This window comes from Mauremys reevesii, linkage group 23 (genome assembly GCF_016161935.1).
Source record: "Mauremys reevesii isolate NIE-2019 linkage group 23, ASM1616193v1, whole genome shotgun sequence".
In the NCBI taxonomy this organism is placed as follows: Eukaryota; Metazoa; Chordata; order Testudines; family Geoemydidae; genus Mauremys; species Mauremys reevesii.
This window is the reverse complement of record NC_052645.1, coordinates 12435243-12455567: the sequence shown is the minus strand read 5'-3', so window position 1 is coordinate 12455567 and position 20325 is coordinate 12435243. Positions and strand designations below refer to the sequence as shown.

Here is a 20325-nt window from a genome sequence, read left to right as displayed (position 1 = left end):
TTCTCTGTAGGTGGCTAAGCTCAGCTTGGTCTCTGACGCCCTGGAAGGCCCACTGAAGGCCAAGGGAGCCCTTCCATTGATTTCAGTAGGCTTTGGACCAGCTCCTGTTCTATCTACCCACCTGCCTCAACTCTGGTTGCTCCTGGCTACCCTGAGGAAAGTCCATGGGTATCAGGGCTGTATCTCTCTGTAGAAAATCCAGGGTAGGACACACATCAGGAGGTCTAGCGCCGATTCTGTTGGCTATTCTCCCAGGGTGCTAGGCCCCCTTGTTGCTTAGCACCATGGGGGAAATAGGCCAGGAGCCTCACCTCTTTGTTCTCCAGCTGCAGGATGCCTCGGAGGGAGTCACGGATCTGAGTGAGCTCCTTCACCTCCTCCTCCTGGGCCTGGTGCAGCTGCAAAGAAAAGCAGCAGCAGAAGACATTAATATGATCAGTCATGTTACCGCCATCATGAGCCTCTCTGTCCTCAAGAACAGGGGGAGCAGTGTGTGTGTGTGTGTGTGTGTGTGTGTGTGTGTGTGTGTGTGTGTGTGTGCGCGTGCGGGGGTGGGGGTTTCATCTCTCTAAAGTAGGGCAAGAACATAGGAACTGCCAGGTTGGATCAGAACAGGGCCCATCTAACCTGGTATCCCATCTCTGAAACAGGACAGTGGCAGAGTTGGTTCTCATGTATCCACTCGTTCACAGACACACTCGCAGATGTATAGTAGATCGGAGAGGTCTGATTTTCTGTTACAGAAGTCATGCTGGTTTATCCATTTGGATGATTTAAAATTCCCCCTACGTTGCTCCGGCAAGAACTGTGCACATACAGCACTAGTCCCCTACAGCCCCTATTAGCAATGTGTTCCAGGTACCACTTCATCCAGTTTTCCTAGTGCTTCTGTAAGGCTCACTACTCTGATTCATAGGACCACCCACACCACCTTTTTGGAAAGGTAGCTGGACTCCAGTGTGTTGTCTCTTGAAAGTTCATAGATCCCTTGGAATCCACTGTAGGGAACAAAGTAAAGGGCCTGATCCCTGACTGAGAAAACTTACTGCATGTAAAGATGCGGCGAGTTTCTCGATGAAAGGGTAAAGATTCTGAGCAGCCTTCCAGCCATCTTGGAAGAAACTGAGAGAGAGAAAAATGTCATCCAAAGACATTGCAACACCATTCATCAATCATGGCCAGGTCCTTCACAACCAGCTACAAGAAACCTGCTGTCGGCACTCGGGAGTTCCCATGCTGGCCCTCTGAGACAGCGCACACCAAGAACACCAACAATCAAAGTCATGCTAAGGTTCCCAATGAGCCATAGTCACTCTGCCTGATGGCCTGAAGGAGAGGGGATTCAGAATCCACAGCCCACCTCCAAACCCAATGGTCACACTACGTTGTGCCTATAGACACTCAGCTTACAGCAGCTGGAGTATAAGCTTGTGATGCACCCAATGTGCTTCCCGGGGCAGAATGGGCAGCTGGGCAGGTAAGACTCCTCCCCTTCCCTGAGGATCACCAGATCACTCCCCTCTCATTACAATCAGCCAGCATGGGGGGTTGAGGCCAAGCCTCTCACCTCTTATCATTCAGGGCTTCATCCCCCTGCAAAACATATAGGATCAAACTCCACTCAGTTATTCTAGCCTAGTTGCGGAGTGACTCCAGAATCTGGCACAGATTTGGGCTAAAACCAGAACCCCAGATCTGAACACCTCCAAATTTGGGCATGTTTGAAATCCAGGACTGGATGCAAGTTTTATATGACAGGTTCATCTCCTATATTGTTCTGAAGCAGCCTCCACTAGAGACAGGTACAGGGTCTAGAGGTCAGCTGCCATGGATTCTACTCCCCGCTCTGCCACTGAACTACTGTGTGGCCTTGGGCATGTCCACTCACTGTGCCTCAGTTTCCCCTATCTGTAAAATGGAGGATCACACTGAGATCCTCAGTTGAAGAGTGCAGTATCATTAATGCACTCCAAGTATCATTAATGCAAAAATGAGTTTGGAATTAATGCAATTATTATTCTTAATGCAATTAATATTAAAATATTACACATTAAGGAAACTAACAGCTATTAGGGTAATTTCTCTCTGTGGAGAGGGATTGCTTTAGTAATGGACTAGTGACACTAAAAAAAAGTAACCAGTCACTGGACACAGTACAAGTAAAATGCCCTTTTCTGTGGCCCTTAAACACATGTTTAATGTCTCCCATATTCAGCAACAGCATGTGCTTAAACTCCATGCGGATTCGTTTCTCTCTAGCGATCACTCAAAGCTACTGGGAGTTAAGCAAACGAGGGAAAACTGGCAAGTCTAGAGTCCTGCTCCAGGAAGTGACATCACCATCTCACAGGATGTGCCGAGTGGGACGGTACCTACTTATGTTGCGCATGGAAAAACTTGATCAGGCTCTGCAGGAAGTCCGGCCCTTGCTTCGTCTGGCTCTCGTTCGCTTTCAGCAGGTACTAGAGAGAGAGAAGAGACACCGAGTTAGGATGTCGTTGAGGGACTCCTCAAATGTTGGACTAGCTCAGAGGAAAGAACTGGAAGACGCCAGATTTTTCAGAAGGCCAAGCCTCCTTTTTGTCATATGGCCATTTCCTTAGGGGTCAGATTCAGGTCTGGAAACGGTGACACCTCTAGATGAACCCAAACTGCAAAGTTCAGATCCAAATTTGGGTGTGAACTTACCCCCGAGTCCAGAGCGTTTTGGTTCAGGTCCCATCTCCGGTGGAAACCCTCTGAGAGCCAGATGAAAAAGCAGCCAGTTAAACTAGGCTTTGCCCAGCCAGATCAGTGGTGTCACGCACAGTGAACGCGATCGCAATCATTTTGCAGATCAGTTCAAGATCCACTAGAGCTGCCTCTAAAACTTGGTCTCAGCTACAAAAAGTGGCTGTGTTTCACCAACATGGGCTCTGTGACGAAGTTCTTAATGTTACCTCTGAATATTGTGTGGGTGCCTCAGTTTCTGGCTGACACACTGTCTCCTGGCAATTAATGGCTGGGGCACTTCCCCTCTGCAAGGGGATGCTAAAGGTGTGGGAGAACAAAGAGGTCAGGTGACCTCCCGGCCTGAGAAAGGAACTCAGCAGAGACGGAGGGGCTGGAAGGGGTTTCAGTTGGGAGCTGGCTGGGGATGTGAAATGAGGGCAGATGGGGTGGTCTGCCTCGCTGCCCCCCAGGATGGACCCAGCTGAGGGGTCCCGTTCTCTGTACCTACAAGCTCTGTTTTAGACCGTGTTCCTGTCATCTAATAAACCCTGTTTTACTGGCTGGCTAAGAGTCACATCTAACTGCAAAGTGTGGGGTGCGTGCAGGACCCTCTGGCTTCCCCAGGACCCCGCCTGGGCGGACTCGCTGTGGGAAGTGCACGGAGGGGCATATGCTGAATGCTCCAAGGTCAAACCCAGGAAGGTGGAAGCTGTGTGAACTTCTTGCCCTGAAGACAGTCTGCTCCAAGGGAGAGGAGGCTCCTAAAAGTCCTGACTGGCTTTGAGGGGAGCAGTTCCAAAGCATCACCCGGGGACTCCATGACAGGCTCGATAAGCCCATCCTAAACACAATTGCTTTGCCTAGTGCAGCGTTAACACGTTTAACTCAATTTTAGCAGGTCAAGTTATAACCTAGGTCTCCGACGGTTGCTGTGCTTTCCCTTGGAAAACCTAAAGATGTGGATTGGGAGTGCTCTCAGCATCCAAAGGTCGAGGATTGGGTCCACAGAATTTTAACAAAGAGAGCTTTTCTCCCAAGTGTTTGTTAAGTTTTGAATTAAAAACTACGTTAACCAAAACCAATACAATTTTAAAACAGTCCACATAAAAATATGACTGCTCCTCTCAATTCATCAGGTTTTACTTGTATAGCAGCTGGAGTGGCATTAACCTAATAGGTCTTCAGTCATCCAGAGAGAGAGAGAGAGAGAGTTTGTGTAAAAATACCAAGAACTTTTCGGTCTTCTTCATGCAAAAGCAAAGAGAAGGACACAATCCCGTTTTCTCCCCTTTTCAGCTAACGCAGCTGTCAGCGGCTCTCAGAATTGGGCTGATGATAAATTTCTTCCACTCCAAATTTTATTTTCTTAGAGATGGCCACAGTGGATCAAACTGGGGTCCATTTAACCCAATATCCTGTCTCCGACCGTGACTAGCACCAGCAGCATCAGGAGGAGGAGCAAGAAACCCTGTAGATCATGAATAACCTGGCCCCTAAGGGAGGTTTCTTCCTGACCTTTATTAGTTAGAAGTTGGCCTATGCCCTGAAGCATGAGGATTTAAATCCTCATCACCCTCTGGATGGTCTCATTGACCATATAAATGTTCAATCCTTTTTAGAATCCAGCAGAGCTCTTGGGTTCACTGGCCTTTTTCTAAGTAGCGCAGTGTTGCAACAGCAAAACCAGCACCGGGCTCGGTTCATGCCCCTGGAAGACGAGGCAGCAGCGAAGGGGTTAACGTGGCTCTCATTAGGAAGATCCTGTGTCTGTGTATTTTGGAGGCAAGGAGCATGAGGAGGCCAGGGGGGAAAGCGTTGTGTGACGAGCTGGGTTCTCTTTTTATACCGTCTCCCAGACGGCTGCACAGTAGAGCATTACAGTCAGGCAAGGGAGGGGCAATTTTTATTTCTCCCTCCTTGCCAGGAGCACAGCTGGAGAAACGAGTCACAAGCCCAGAAAAGGGGCATGGAGGATTGGTGTAATAGGCCAGAGCAGAGCTATATAGAGCCTTTGTTTGAGGGAAGCTGGGGGTGAGCGAGAGATAAAGAGGGAATATAGCTTTAACCGATTGGAGTGGTCAGAGGAGAATATTGGGACTCCTGGGTTCTATTTCTGGCTCTGAGAAGGGACTGGTGTCTCTAGTGGTTAAAGCAAGGAGAGGCAGGACTCCTGGGGTGTGGGGGGGGGGCGGGGAAGTGTCTATTCTTGGCTCTGCTACTGACTTCCTGGGAGACCTTGGGCAAATCACAATCTCTCTGTGCCTCAGTTCCCCCCTCCACAAAGCAGAAATGATACTTCCCTGCCTTGTGAGGTTAAATGAATTCTTTGATGAAAGCAGGAGCCTGGGGAAGGGCACGGGTTCCATGGATCCCGGCCTAGCGCTCTCAATCCACCCCCCGAGCAAACACTGGAACGTTTGGCCTCGCTGGCTTATAAATTACTGACCAGAAAAGCCATGCAGAGGTTCAGACTGGAATGGGGACTGCCTAGCTGGGTGTCTCAGACCCTGTACAGCTAACCAGCAGTGGTGATTCCTTGGACTATATGGGGGATTTGGTGCTCCCAAGGGTATGAGATGGACTGATCTACAGAGCTGAGGGGAACATAAACCTGCCCAGGGATAGAACTGAGCACTGAGCTGAGGGCGAAATCAAATAGCCCTAATGTAGCACAGCAGGTACACGGGGGAACACATACAAGATCCCGTGCCTGCATCTTCTCTCTTTTTCCACTGCAGCCCCTGGAACAGAGCCCCTCCCTACGGCCACGCTGTGAACACTGAGTGTTTCCATGTGCTGTTATTTATTTAACAGTGAAGCTATTCAAAGAGATGACTCAGTCCCTGGCTCACCCCCCCAAAGCTCCAGCCCGTCCACGTAGCCCAAAACCACAACAAGGCAGGCAAGCAGCTCGCGGGATCCTCCCCTCTGCTCTCCAGTCCTGCCAGGATCTGGCCCCATCGGGGCAGCCCTCTCTGCAGCCACAGCCTGACACTCAGTTCTGGCTACGGCAGCCGAAGGTCCTTGGGGACCCACTCCAGGTGCAAACGCTAACCATGGACCATTCTCCCAGCTGCAGTTTTCTTCAGACCTGTCCGCTGCGAGGATGTCGTCAAGTGGATAGGGGAGGGATGGGAGAGGCAGCACTCCTGTGCGCTACTCCCAGTGCTAGGAGGGGCATGGCTCTAGTGGTTGCAGCAGGGATTGGGAAGTCAGGACTCCTGGGTTCCTTTCTGGTTTCCAGGAGGGCAATACTGACTAGTAGTTAAAGCAGGGGGGGCGGGGGGGGACTAGGCAGCAGGAATCCTGGGTTCCACTGCTTACCTGCTACGTAACCTGTTTTGCTCAGCTGTTAGACTGGGATAATCATGATCGCCTAGCTGGAAGGGCTGGTTCAAGGCTTGACTCACTAATGTTTGCTTCTAACACCGATGAAAGGCAATGCAGACATGCAACGTGTTATTGCACAAGACTGAAATCCTTCCCTCTTGGTACATCACTCCTGGGATTCCCCCTGGCTCTTCTACCCCAGCTGGAGCAGGAAGCTCTCGCTCTCACCCGATTTCTGGTTCCTCTCAGACTGGCCAGGACGTGCAAAACGACCGAGCCACACATGCCCCCCAAAATAGGGCACAACTGCATTTGTGCAAACTTCACACGTGGCCCAGGGCCGGGCGAGTGGCTCCTAAGATGCCGAGCTAGCCGGTAGCAGCACGAACTCCAGCTTTGCAGATACCGGAATGGCTGGGACACAGCCTGCTGGCTATGGCTACGCAGGACATCTTCCCCAGAGACACGTAAAGAGACACAGTCCAACACCTGGCCCAGGGTTCTGGGGAGGGTCTGGCCCCAACGAGATTTTTTTTCCCCCCCTTGTAAACAGTCCCTGCTGTGAGACAAAGCGAACGGGAAGCAACTCAGCTTGCGATGGGCTTTGCAAGGTAAAGGCAACGGTAGCAACTCAAGCGGAGCTGGCACTCTGCACCCAGAGCCAGGGCCGGCTCCAGGGGTTTTGCCGCCCCAAGCAGCCAAAAACAAACAAACAAAAAAGTCGCGATCACGATTTGCGGCAATTCAGCGGAAGGTCCTTCGCTCCAAGCGGGAGCGAGGGACCCTCCGCCGAATTGCCGCTAAATAGCGGAGTGGCCACTCTCCCGAGCGGCCGCCCCAAGCACCTGGTTGCTAAGCTGGTGCCTGGAGCCGGCCCTGCCCAGAGCGAGACGGGGCTGGCATTAACCCTCGAGACACCCGCCAGCTCTAAAGGGGTTAAACAGCGGAAGGTCAAGGCAGGTTCCTAGCGCTGGCTGGAGACCACTGGGGGGTGGGGAGAGGGGCAGCTGCAGGAGGAAGTTTTGCGTGTCAGAGAGACTGAGTAAGGCCCCGCTATGGGCAATATCCCACCTTGTTTCTCCCCTCCATCCCCCCCAACTCCTGCTGATCCTGACCCTGCTCAAGCTGGGAGCCAGTCGAGAGGCAGCATTGCACTGGCCCAGGGCAAGGCAACCCACGGCCCAGGGGCTCCATGCTCAGACGCGAAGCCGTGAGGCTCCCCAACCCGTGGCCAGGGTGGGGTGCTCCGGCATTTAGGCCAAGGGGGTGGAGGTGAGGGGAAGGGAGGCCCCAGCAGCAGGGTTGATGGTTGGGAGGAGGGAGAGATGGGAACCTGCCCATTCACGCCCCCGGCCTGTTTTCCTAGCGCTCCCTGCTGCCAAGTCCCCATGGCTGGGAACCAGGGGAGGGACACGAATTAGAGCCAGTGGCCTGGCTACAGGCAAGGCAGGGCGGGCACAAGGCCTAGCGAGGGTGGCAGATGGAGAGGTGCAGGCTAGCAGCACGCTGGGGGGTGGAGCAGCTGTTGCGGATGAACGGGGCAAGGCAGACGAGGAGTCTATCCTGGTTCTAAGAGAGACCTGGGCTTACGCCCTCCTTGCCCCACACACCCCAACATGCAGGAGTTGATCCCTTGGCATATTTCTCTACCACCCATCCCTCAAGTATCTGAGCAACAGATGGCTGTTGGGTAGGATAACCGACGGCCCATTTGCACCTTCATCCGCTTTGATTGTTTTCTACAGATTTCCAGGTTCTTCCAGCAGAAAGTGCCCTGGCTAGAGCTAAGCAAGGGTGGCCCAGTGGTGAAGGCATCGGACTGGGACTCAGGAGGGCTGGCTTCAATTCCTGGCTCTGCCACAGACTCCCTGAGTGAGACCCTGGGCAAGTCTCTCTGCATGCCTCAACTCCCCATCTGAATGAAGCCTTCCCTTCCTGACAAGGCCGTGACGGTCTACGAGGGTAGAGAGCCTCAATACGGCTTCTCCAGATAAAAGCACCCACGGCTGCTCCAGGCCCTACCGCCCTCCTCAGCTCCGTTCTCCGGCGCAGAAAGGCCCGTCACCTCGCACATCTGAAGCTGGAATATCCGGCGCTCCTTCTGCGTCTCCTCGGCGATTTCCCCCGGAGACGGCTCCGCCTGGATGACTCCCGCTATCCGGGCTCGCTCCTTCTCCTTTTCAATCTTTGCTCTGGGGAGGCAGGACGGCCAGAGGCAAGAGTCAAGACAGATCCGACCTCCTGTCCGCTTAATTACTCCGTAGTTCTTGTTGGCAAGGGAGAGGCACCCACTGGGAGAGGCAGAACTCGGAGCTTCCCCCCCAAAGCCAACTCTCCCGCACCTAGGGTGACCAGACAGCAAATGTGAAAAATTGGGACGGGGGGGGGGGGGGGTTAATAGGAACCTATATAAGGAAAAGACCCCAAAATCAGGACTGTCCCTATAAAATTGGGACATCTGGTCACGCTACCCACACCTGTCCATACAGCCCTATCATAGAACTGTGGGATGAGAGGGGACCGCAAGGGTCATCTAATCTAACCCCCCTGCCAAGATGCAGGATCATTCTCTACAGCGCCTCCTGCTGGGAGGGGCGGGAGGAGATTCCCCCAATCTCCTTTTCGTGCTGAACACCCAGATGGCATTAACCAGTGACTTACGCTGGAGCCCGGCCAGTCGAGAGTGCACAATTTACAGCCAGTTCGCTGCCTCGTTCGCTGCCAGGGCCCAGCCACCTCCCAAGCTGCAGCCCCCACACAAAACCCCTTTGTTTAGAGGAGGAGGATCAGCCTGTTCCTGCCAGGGGCAACGGGACTACTTACACTTTGGTCTCATAATCCTTCCAGGCCTTCTCAATCTGCTTCTTGTAATCCTACGACACAGAGAGAGCAGCAGTTAGCGAAGTCCGGGACCAATTCTACTTGGCAAGGAACCAGGCACAGAGCAGGCGGGCACAGAGCAGGGCTCCCTCCCCCTCCCGCCAATGCAGAGCAGGGCTCGACAACACTGGAGCATCTTTTGCTATTCTTGGGTTAGGCTCTACACACAGTGTGATGTTGCACTTCCATACGCTTTAAAAAAGTCTGTTTATAAGTGTGAATATGATGCAACTGGAATATGCTTGATGCACAAGGTCTCTTGTAAGGTATCATTACAAAGCTTATAATCTACTGAGTGTGGTCCTCCTATTGGTAGGAATGTATCATTCTTGTATCTGAAACTAGGAATATGAATTATAACTCTCAGGCCCTATTGTAATTATGCCAAGTAAATGTGGGCCATTAACGGTGGTTTGGAATCTTGATGGCTGCCATTGACTAGGACAATTGGTTGGAAACGGTTTATTTACCTGCAGACCTTCCTATGAACATACCAGCCAGCCCTGGAAGAATGGAGCAGGTCACCTGATGGGAGCAGGTCACATGATACTGGAATCCATCTTAAACCTGGTGCTTTTCCATTTAGGAGGAGGGGTGGAAACCCAGAGACAAGATTCCTGCCTTGTGCCAAAGATATAAAAAGGGGGTGGAACAGAACAAGGGGGTCCCAGTCAGATAAAAAGCAGGGGCTAAGATGTCTGCTGGAACTAACAAGGACTGCACCAGGGGAAAGGATTGGGCCCAGACTAGAAAGGCATCTAGTCTGTGAAAGCAGCTTATTGGAACATCTTCAAGAGAGAGATATTACCTGTAATCAGTTTTTTAATGTATTGGGTATCAGAGGGTCACCTCTGAAGAAGTGGGTTTTTTACCCATGAAAGCTTATGGCCAAATAAATCTGTTCGTCTGTAAGGTGCTGCCGGACTCCTTGCTGTTTTAATGTATTAGGCTTAGACTTGCATGTTTTGTTTTATTTTGCTTGGTAACTTTCTTCTGTCTGTTATTACTTGAAACCATTTAAATCCTACTTTTTATACTGGCAGTTTATGAGTTTACCCTGTATAAGCTTTATACAGAGTAAAATGGATTTATTTGGGGTTTGGATCCCATTGGGAGCTGGGTGTCTGGGTGCTGGAGGCAGGTAACCTGCTGAGCTGTTTTTAGTTCAAGTCTGCAGCTTTGGGGATGTGGTTCAGACCCTGGGTCTGTGTTGCAGCAGGCTACTGCGTCTGGCTCAACAAGGCAGGGTTCTGGAGTCCCAAGCTGGCAGGGAAAACGGGCTCAGAGGTAAATTCAGCACGTCAGGTGACAGTCCCAAGGAGGTCTCCGTGACCACTGTGAGACCTTTTGCATGAAGCATATTCCAGTTACATCATATTCACACTTATAAACACATTTTTATAAAGCATACGGAGCGCAACATCACACAGCCCCATCCATTCACCTCCATCCCAGCCTGCTGTCCCCCTGCCACTGTGGTCCTGGGCTCCCCACACATTTCCAACTCTAGCAGAGCACAGATGTGGAGGCAAGACCCAGCAGCGCTGCAGTCCCTAGGCCACTCCACCCCATGGTCAGGGGGGACAGAGGTAAGGACAGCCCCCTCTGCTCAACACCCCCACCGGTCGGGTGGCAGAAGAGACTGCCTGGCATTCTTAGCCCCCTTCCCCAAGGGGTGGGGAGGGAGATCGTGGGGTCCCCAACCCCGCCCCACCACCAGGTACCGACCGGTCATCCCGCAGCGGCACATCGGCTTCCCAGTGCCATGTCACCAGCCCTGCTGCGCGAAGGGAGACGCTTTAATCAGATCACAGGGCAGAGACGGAACCTGCAGAGACACCCCTGCGAGTCGTGGCACTTGGGGCCCGTTCCAGCCAGCAGCGGAAGGCAAAGGCAGGGATGGGTGGGAAACCGTGGCGGATCGTGGGAGAAGCGGTTTCTTGAGGGACAACCAGCTTTTCACGCTGCAGGAGACCCAAGAGCCGGAGTCCCCAGCCCAGAGGGACCCGTTTGGCCGGTTCTCTCAGGGTGCAGCTGGGAAGGAGCCAAGGAGATGGGAGCAGAGAGACGGGAATGGGGGAGGGAGTTGCGGTTACTGTTTCGCCAGCCTTATTTCTTCCCCTAGGCCCCTCCCTGCACCCCCCCCCAGGGAGAAGGCTCTGCACACCCAGGCCACCCCCCTTGATCCAGGTGTGCAAGACGCTAGACATGACAGCGCCCAGATCTGCCTGAGCCCGGGGGCCGTTTGCAACTCGCCCGAGGGCTGCAGCTGCCTTCCGGAGAACGCCGGTGCAGGCCAGGCCTCCCGGATACCCCGTGCCTGTCGTGACACAGTGCGGGTTGGAGGGGGACAGGTTCCCAGGGCACAGGAAGACACGTCGCCTCTTCCCTAGGTTTTAGCAGACTGGGGCCTGCTAGGAGCTGTAACAGCCCTTCACAGGCTCTAGTCCAGTCACACCTGCCAGCAGGGGAGAGGCCCCGACAGGAGAAGAGACAAGAGTTAAGAGGTTGCTTTGGGGGAGGGATCATCTCGTAGGGGAGGCCCTGGACTAGCATCCAACCCCTGCCTCTGCCGCCGGCTCCCTGGGTGACCTTGGCCGGCTTTAAATGGTTCCGTGCTTCAGCGTCCCCGAACCAAACCGGGGCCCCGTCTGCTCTAGTTACCCCATCGGCTCTCTGAGGCGGAGCCCGTCTCTCGCTCCGTGTCTGTGCAGCACCCAGCACAACGGGCCCGGCTCTCAGCTGGGACCGCCGGGCACGGATAAGCCACACGAGACCGGGAGCTGCTCTTCGGTCTGGTCACCGCATGCCCCGCTGCAGGGCTGGCTGTGGCCGATGGGCCGCGTGACTTGCTAGGCAGCTCTGTCTCCTTGCGGTGACTGAGGCGCGGAAGGAGAGGGCTTTGGCTGAGAGGGGAACCCTGCCCCTTTGTTGGGGGGAAGGCAGGGCCCGCCGGTGGGGGGGTGGGGTCTGAGCGGTCCATAAAAGCCTTTGGCAATGAATAAGCAACAGTAGCCAGGGCATCGCCCAGCCTCAGATCCTGGGGTGCTCGACACCCCCAGGGAGCAGCTCTGAACTGTCCATATTACACGGGGACGAGGAGCTAAGGAGGGTCGGGGCTGTCCCTTCCTGCCTCCTCAGATCTGCAGCAGGGCATCTCCCGAGATCCTCACGAGGGGAGCCCGTCTCCCGCGGGTCTCAGGAGGCTGCGCGAGCGCAGGGCTCCACCTGGGTAGAAGTATGAACCATTGCAGGCCCTCACAGAGGTGCTTCAATCAATCAAGGAGGAAACACAGGGGAGCCATCTACCACAGGTGGAAGGACCTGCTTCTGGCAAGGGATTGGCCACACAAGAGTCAACCCCAGACAAGGACACAGCAACATTACACGGCAGCTGGACGGAAGCCGTCCTTCCTGGGCTCCCCCCTGCCATCTTGCGCCTCTCACATCAAGTGCCCACCACCTGAGCGGGATCTTACCAGCCGGCCATCTTTCAGCTGCCCCTTCAGCAGGCTCTCCAGGGGGAAGGAAACGATGTTGTTCAGATTCTGCACCTGGAAAACCCAGCGAAACAAGGAGTGGTTACAAAGCGGCTGGTGCAGGCCCCTCAGCCCCTAACTGCACAGGCTGTCTGGTCACTTCACCCATGTGACAATTGGTTTACCAGCAGTACCTTATTCACGCACTAGGTGCCCCCGTGCTCTAGAGTTCCAGGCAGGGTGCAACCCCTGGTAAACATGGGAGACAAAACTGGTACTCAAGCTAGGTAGGGGCCTGTTGGTGTGTGCCACTGACTACAGAGGAACCGCCCCTGCTGATGCGTCCTGGAGTGCAAATGTTCCCTGGTGAATCTGTAGCTGGAGATTAGTGGACCCACCGCACAATGCTCCCTTCATCTCGACCTGGGGAAGGACACCCTCTTGTTGAGATAGTACGTGGGCTGTATTTAAAAAGCTTAGCCACCCGGCTTTGGCTGCACGACTTCCCTGTACAGCCAACCTGCAACTAATACAAGAAAATATTGCTCTGGGCTATTCATTCTGTGTATCATAGCAGCGATTGAAGGCCACAATCAGAGATTAGAGCAATGCCAAACACATATATTGAAAAGAAGGTCCCCGCCCTGAAGCGTTTACCAGCCAGGCCTAAGAGGAGAGACAACAGAGGGATACAGAAGTCAGACAAGGAAGAAACACCGGCTACCGGCAAGTTACCATCAGTGTAATAAGCAGTGCGCACAGCACACCAGCGGCCTGACCTTTGACCCGTGTTTTGGAGGCATCACAGCAGCGGGGGGTTTAAAGGAAATATTTGTATTACAATGGAGGCCTCTCGGCATCATGAAGATCAGGGCTTTGTTATGCTGGGTGCTGCACACAGACACTTAGTGGGAAACAGACAGTCCCTGCCCAAATTGCTCCCAATCTAAATGGTCTGACAAAAGAGCAGGTGGGGAAACTGAGGCACAGATTAGCAAAGGGGCTCGGCCAAGATCACACAGCAAGTCAGTGGCAGAGCCAGGCCTCCCGAGTCTGAATCCAGTGCCGCCCCTACCAGACCACAGTGTAACAACCCTCCTCTTCTCCTCCCAGGACAGGACACACACAGGCTACACTGCACTCTGCAGCTTCAGGATCTAAGAGGTCAGGCAAGTCCCATCCCTGCTAAGCGTTAAGAGCCAGGCAGGCTCTGGCCGCCTGGGAGAGCTGGCACGGATTTAACCATTAAGATGAGGGGAAGGGCCCACTTTGTGCCAGATGTAGCTGGTTAGCTGGGGATGGCTGCAAGATGTGGGGCTGTTACCACAAACCACATCAGTGGGAGATTAGTTCAAGCAGCCCTCCCACCCCCATGCCACCCCGAAGGCCACGATCAAAAGGAGTTCTCCAGCGGCGGCGATCAGCACAGAATTAAACACTGTAGCAAAGAAGGCGAGAAGCTGCCAGCACGGCTGCAGAAGCCACTTCCCAGCATCGGACGGAACCTAGAACGTCCCTCCGGGTAGGTTTCCGACAGGACACCAGCTCCCTGCAGCCAGAAGAGTTTCGGGGGACAGGAAGGGGAATAGGGGCAGCGTGAAACCATCACTGGGGTTCCCATGTATCCTTCACCAGCATCTCTCACGTGAGTTGGGAGACAGCCGTGCTGGAACGTGAAGCCACAGCTCTGGTCCCACATGGGGTGTTTCCCAGAGGTGTGGACGGGGGAATGGGAGGGTTAGGACAGCAACCTCCAGAAGCTCAGAGATAGGGGGCAGGCACAAAAGGCCATGAAACATTCTGCACTTGGTGCTGCGTTCTGACTGCCAGCCAGGAGGCTCAGCTGCAGAGGGAGGATTGCCTAGTGGTTAAAGCCCTGGACTCTGGAGATCCGGGGTGAATTCCTTGGTCCCAGCTCAGACTGTGAGAGATCTTGGCCAAGCCATTGGAATATCCTGTGCCTCAGATCCCCATCTATAAAACAGGGATCACAATCCTGCCCTACTTCCAAGGGGGAGGATGAACTCCTGAGTGTTTATGAGATGCTCATGCAACCTAGATTTTAAGCTCTTTGGGACCGGAAGCATCTGTTTGTACAGCACCTATCACAATGAGGCCCTGATCCACGACTGGGGGGAGGGGGGGCGGTTCTTACCCACAGCCCCAACGCCAATGCCTGTGCTGGCCCATTGGGATAGCACCACTGATTTCCCGCCCCCCCCCTTTGACATTTAGCACTTTACAAAGGCTAATTAACCCTCACAACGCCTGGGGAGACACACAAATGTACTGGGGGGAAACTGAGGCACAGAAAGCCAACATGAGTTGAGAACGTTTGTAGAGAGTCAGCAGCAGGGCTGGGGAATAGAACCCAGGTCTCCTGAGTAGCCTTCCCGCACTGTAACTATGACGTGACTCTCCCTCCCAGAGACGGGAATGGAACCCAGGTGTCCTGACGGCCAATCCCTGCCTACTCTAGCCACTAAGCCACCACGCCTCATTATGAAGTGGGATTCGGGGCAGGGGAGCGGGGGAGAGAGGGGGACTATTGGCCAAGATTTGGATGAGGGGAGAGGGAAACACTGGCAGAAAGAGAAAGTTAAAGCAAACCCAGAGGCCTCGGCTCACTGAGTCCGTGGAATCTGCCTCTTTCCAAGACGAAGTGGGGAAGAGGAAATACCACAGGGAGACCAGGGGTGGAGGTAGCATAAACCCTGCCAGGAATCTAGAAAGGAGCGGGATACATTGCACTGAGAAAACACCATTTGCTGCTGAAAGTTACAAGCCTGCACACGCCCAGCCAGGCCAAGGAACGCAGCCGGGGACCGGAGCCGGAGCTGCATCCCACACGCAGAGCACAGCCTGCGCTCCGAGGCTTTGGGGGGCAGCTCTGAACACAGCTGCTGTGATGACTGCAGGTGCCGCCCCACTCGCCCAGGCTCAGGATCCCGCCCGAGTCTCCATGCGTCCGCTGCACCCTCCCCTCCCGTAAACGAACGGATGAATTTTTAAAGAGCATCCCCTCCCCCACAGGCCGAAACACCTGGCGCTTTGCCCGATCGTGGCCCCAGCTGCTGGTGGAGGGGGGGGACCTCCCTTGCTTTGTGCTTCCCCGCAGGGGAGGTCTCAGGGCGGGGGGGGCAGCTGAGCACAATGGGATTAGAACCATTTTAAACCATTAGACCAGGACTCCAGGCATCAGGGCACTGACACCTGCCCAGTCAGTCTACCCCGGGGGACCCACGTGCCAAGGAGGCCTGGACCACCCCAGTGCACTGGCTCAAGCCAGCTGGAGTGAGCAATGCCCTCCTGGCACCGGCTGACAGCACAGGGTACCACGGAGGGGTCGTGCCTTCCCGCACAGTGTTATGCAGGTAGGGTGCCAGGGAGCGGCTCACCCTCTTGCAGGGGTGAGAGGCAACGTCCGGTCCTGTTCCCCCCCAAGTATTTATTCCACACCCGGCAGCAGACAAAAGCAGGGTCATCAGCAGGACATAACCACGTGGCCACAACAGGGGAAGGCCCAGGGAAGCCTGCTGAGCAACGGGGCTTGGATTGCCCAGGGGACGACAAGGAGCAAACAGCATCCTCCCCTCTTGAAGGGGATCCAGGTGCCAGCATGTAACCTTCATACCCTAACTGGGTGTGTGCGTCACACACACACCCACCCACCCACCCCTCTTCCAGGCAGGTGAATCCCTGCAGGCCAAAGCACTGGGAGCGGGGAAGGGAGCAATTAGGAAGGTCCCACTGTGTGTCTATTCCCCACACCTGAAGCGAAGCGGGTGCCTGCACAGGAAGAGCGAGGAGTGCCCGTGTCTGAGCGGAGAGACGCGCTCTGCAGCAGAACCCTCCCGTTAACCCGAGGGACCAGCTCTCCGCCTTTCCCCGGACAGCTCCTCGCTTAGGAGAGCTCCGCTGAGGGCCGGGAGGGGGTGGAGAATTGCCAGCCAAATGAACTGTTGACCCAAAACCGAGGAACATTTCACGAAGCTTCTTCTCCTCCTCCTCTTCCCCCCATTTTCTATCGGTGCTACTGGAGGCCTTTGCTTCAATCTGCCCTTTAACGGATCTAGGGGGATGCTGCGGGAGCTGTTACGCCAATGCAACCGCACTGACTTCAACCAGGGTGCACGGGCAAGAGACCAGGTGCTTCCCACTTTGCATCCGGATTTCTTACTGACCCAACTTCCTCAGGGTGTGGGCTTGTTATTCCAAAGCATCATGGGATCTGGTCTCTTCTCAGCACAGATTCCACCGTGCAGGGACAGAGGTCTTGAAGGAACCAGATTTCAGCTTAATGCCAAACTGCTTGAGGCCAAATTAAGACTCCCCACCTGTTTAATTGGGTTGATATTCTACCAACTGTCCCCACTCCCTTGGCCTCCTTCCTTCCTTCCAACAGGCCTTGCTGGGCTTTGATTCCCTTCTTGGCAAACAGGATCATTGATGCTTTTGATGTGAAACAGATATCGGCCTCCTCCCGCCCCGAGTCCATGCCAGGGTAGGAGATAAGCCTCTGCTAGAGGATATTCAACAAATTCTACACTGCTCGATTGAGTGAGTGATGAGGCAACAGCATCAGTGGTGTCCTTGATCTTTCCCAAACCCAGAATTGGCTGGGAGGGTTATGGAGATTTTCCTCCAGCTAGGCCACGAGAGGATGCATGCGAGACTGACAGGGAATTGGACCACGAAGGCTTTGAAAGCTTATAAACGACAGTAACGGCCAAGAAAAGTATTTGGTTAATTACCTGGGCTCAGCAGTACCGTGCTGGGCCCAACTTAAAATAAAATCCTGAGGAGATTTGCACTGCCAAACAATGCCCTGTTGTCACACGTGCTCAGATACCAGAAAGGTCATGCTGCAGGCTAGCCCGAGATCTGCTCCTGTATTGTCCATGCGCTCACGCCTTTTGCCCTGGGTCTATAGACTTGCCTCCACATCACTGCATGGACTCAACGTTCCTGCCAGTACCCCTGGACACGCAGCTACATGAGCCAGTGTGTGGTACACATCAACGGTACCCTCGCGCCCCAGGCAAGTACTCATACAAACAGGATGCACGCACATAGACCCCAAGGGAAGTGCACGGGCATCTGAGGTCTCCCTACCCCGTCGGTCTGTGCATGTTAACGTTAAATGTCGTATGCATGACCTGGCACAGGTGGATGCAGGACTCCCTGCAGCGAGATCTGTCAGTTACAAGAGGAAGCAGGATTTTGCCACCAGCTGAGAAACAAGAGGCTTTCCCCTTCGGTTTTAGTGACGTTGGAGCACATCCAATCTCTATGGGGGAGACACACAAAACTGACCAATTTTTAAAATGATTTTAGAGCAGCCAGGGGTCTGAGCCACAGAGTGAGACCCCGACAGAGATCCCCCCCACCCTAGAACTCAGGAACGTTCACGTCATCCCCCTACCCGCAACGTTTACGCTTTCAGGGATTAATCCAAAGGCCACGGAAGTCAATGGAAAGATTCTCAGCCTTCACTGGCCTTGGGGAAGTGCTTGGATTCCGGGCCCTAGGTCAGGGTCGGTGACCCAGCTTCTGGACTGGAACCGCTCCCAAGCCCTGTCGGGCGTTGAGCGCCAAGCAGGACACCGGATCCCATCTCTTGTTTCAGTACGATCCACGAGGGTCCCAAGCGGGACCAGGCTCTGACATCACAGGCAGCGGAAGGCCACCCAGCATATCCCTCGGGCTTTCGTATAGAGATGTTTCATCATGATGCAGCTACAGGGTGTGGCAGGAGAGACACCCCAGTGTCATGATGGAGGTGAGGAGGAGACTTCGAAAGGGCCACCATCCTACACTGAAAGAAGAGTCCCCAAAAGAAGAGTTGCCCCAAGTCACAGATCTAACACCCTCCCGCTCATCATTGTACGCTCTCTCTGGTATCACACCCCTCCCTCTAGTTCCTCGTTCCTTAGCCGGAAGCACCTACGCAGATCACTCTGTTCACACCGCCTCCTCCCCGGTCACCAAGATGGGGGGCCTGTGAAAGACAGGGGGTGCAGGAGTTGAGAGCAGCAGCTCCTTACCAGGTTCTTGAAGAGCGCGGTCACTTCTCTGGTGAAGACGGCCAGGTTCAGGAAGCCGGTGGAAAGCTCGTGGTTGTTCTGGGACAGGTGGTTGTTGCCGAAGTTCTCCAGAGATTCGCTGTACTGCTCCTCGTTCTCGACGTGTGCTGCGGGCGGAAGGAGAGGACCCCAGTGAAACCCAGGACAAAAGGTCTAAAGAGACTCCGCATGCCGGCAAAGAGCAACTGTGACGTTTCCCCCCAGCCAGCAATACCGTGCAGTTCTCTACAGCGCCTCCTGCTGGGAGAGGCTGTGAACGGACAGATCCGGCCAACGCGCCTACGCCCTCTCTCTCTAGCGCCCCCTGCTGAAGTAGAGGCAAGCGCCCCTGCAGCTAGCACTCCGGCGCCATTCTCTGCAGCACCTCCTACTGGGACGGGGGGAGGAGCTAAGGAGCATGAGCTCCACTATGAAGAGTGAGTGAAAGTCCCAAGGGCCCAACCCCAGGTGTTGATGGGAAAAGATGCAAAAGCAAGACAGAAAAATGGAATCGGTCCAAACAAAAAGGCCTCCTGCTAGAACTCAAGGCCTGCGTTCAGCTCACACCTGGCAAATGACAAAACATGGCACCGGAAGGTAAATGAACCAAAACTGGTTTGTTGGTTATTAGGCTTAATTGACAGGGAGGGGCTAGTCCACCCCCACTCCCTTTGGGGAGAAAAACTGGCTACTGGAGTGAGCTTCACTATCATGGCTGCCATCTCTCCATCTTCTGGGACCCCAGGCCTTCATCAGCCTAATCTGCGAGGTGTCCTGACCACGGCGGGCCAGAGAGACACACCCAGATGATGCAGTGCCTGCATCGGCTGCTTTTGCGATTGAGGAGTTTCTGATAATCTTGCCTCTCTAAACTGCACCCGAGGTCCCCATATATCAGATGGGGGGTGGGGTGTCACAGCACTTCCCAGGTGTGGCGTGAGGAAGGACACACTGGAGAAGATGCAAGTACCTCACAGGTGCACCAGGGGTTGCAAGTACAGAAGAGAGCTAGGTAGGTAATCAGAAAAGCAGGAAACTAGATACAGAGAAGTACTGAAGTCCCAGGACAGCTGTACAGGCTTCTCTGCTGCCCTCCTCCACCCCAGAACTGCCCTGTTGCATGGACTATGGGGTGGTAACAACAAGAATGCGGAAGGCGGCGTTCAGTAGGATTTGCACATATGTTGTACCCAAGAGTACACAGTAAAGGACATTATTTTAAATTTAAAATAAACCTCCAGACGTGATTTGCAACCATTAACCTCTTTCCACCCTCACCCCACTCCTGGGAGGGACATCACCATTGTCACCACCCTGGGGAAAACCAAGGGAGGGGGGCAAAGAGCGATTTTGGTCATCCACCTGGAGGCACCTGGTTTTCAGGTCCCTCCCTCTGCTTGGATTCTCTGCGACAAGCTCTCTTGGGGTTTCGGCAAGAAGCCAAGGCTGGGGGAGGACCTCTCTTGTAGCCCAGGGGTTAGGTACTCTCCTGGGGAGACCCCCAGTTCGAGTCCTCCCCTCCAACCACTGGGAAGGGGGATTTGAAGTGGGATCTGCCACCTCTAGGGGGAATGCCATAACCATAAGATATAGGTGTGACGCTGCACTCCAGATGTTTTATGGAAATATGCTTATGAGTGTGAATATGATGTAACTGGAATATGCTTTATGCAAAGGGTCTCTTGTAAGGTATCATAACAAAGGTTATAAAACACTGAATATATTCCTCCTATTTGAATGCACGTATCATTCTTGTATCTGAAGCCAGAAATATGAAGTAGAACTCTGAGATCCTATTATAATTATGCAAAGTGTGGGCCATTAATGGTGGTTTAGAATCTTGATGGCTCCCATTGACT

The 20325-nt window shown here is 54.0% G+C and overlaps 1 protein-coding gene across 1 annotated transcript in view; it reads right to left on the bottom strand.

The window, feature by feature from the left end:
* ASAP3 (ArfGAP with SH3 domain, ankyrin repeat and PH domain 3) overlaps positions 1–20325 on the bottom strand; it is a 61708-nt gene that overhangs the window by 24510 nt on the left and 16873 nt on the right. Inside the window, exons 3-9 of the mRNA XM_039511481.1 lie at positions 18449–18594; positions 12402–12476; positions 8866–8915; positions 8108–8234; positions 2377–2462; positions 1047–1122; positions 312–398 (exon numbers count right to left, since the gene is read on the bottom strand). Of these exons, the coding sequence (XP_039367415.1) occupies positions 312–398; positions 1047–1122; positions 2377–2462; positions 8108–8234; positions 8866–8915; positions 12402–12476; positions 18449–18594 (647 nt within the window). The remainder of the gene's footprint in view (positions 1–311; positions 399–1046; positions 1123–2376; positions 2463–8107; positions 8235–8865; positions 8916–12401; positions 12477–18448; positions 18595–20325) is intronic.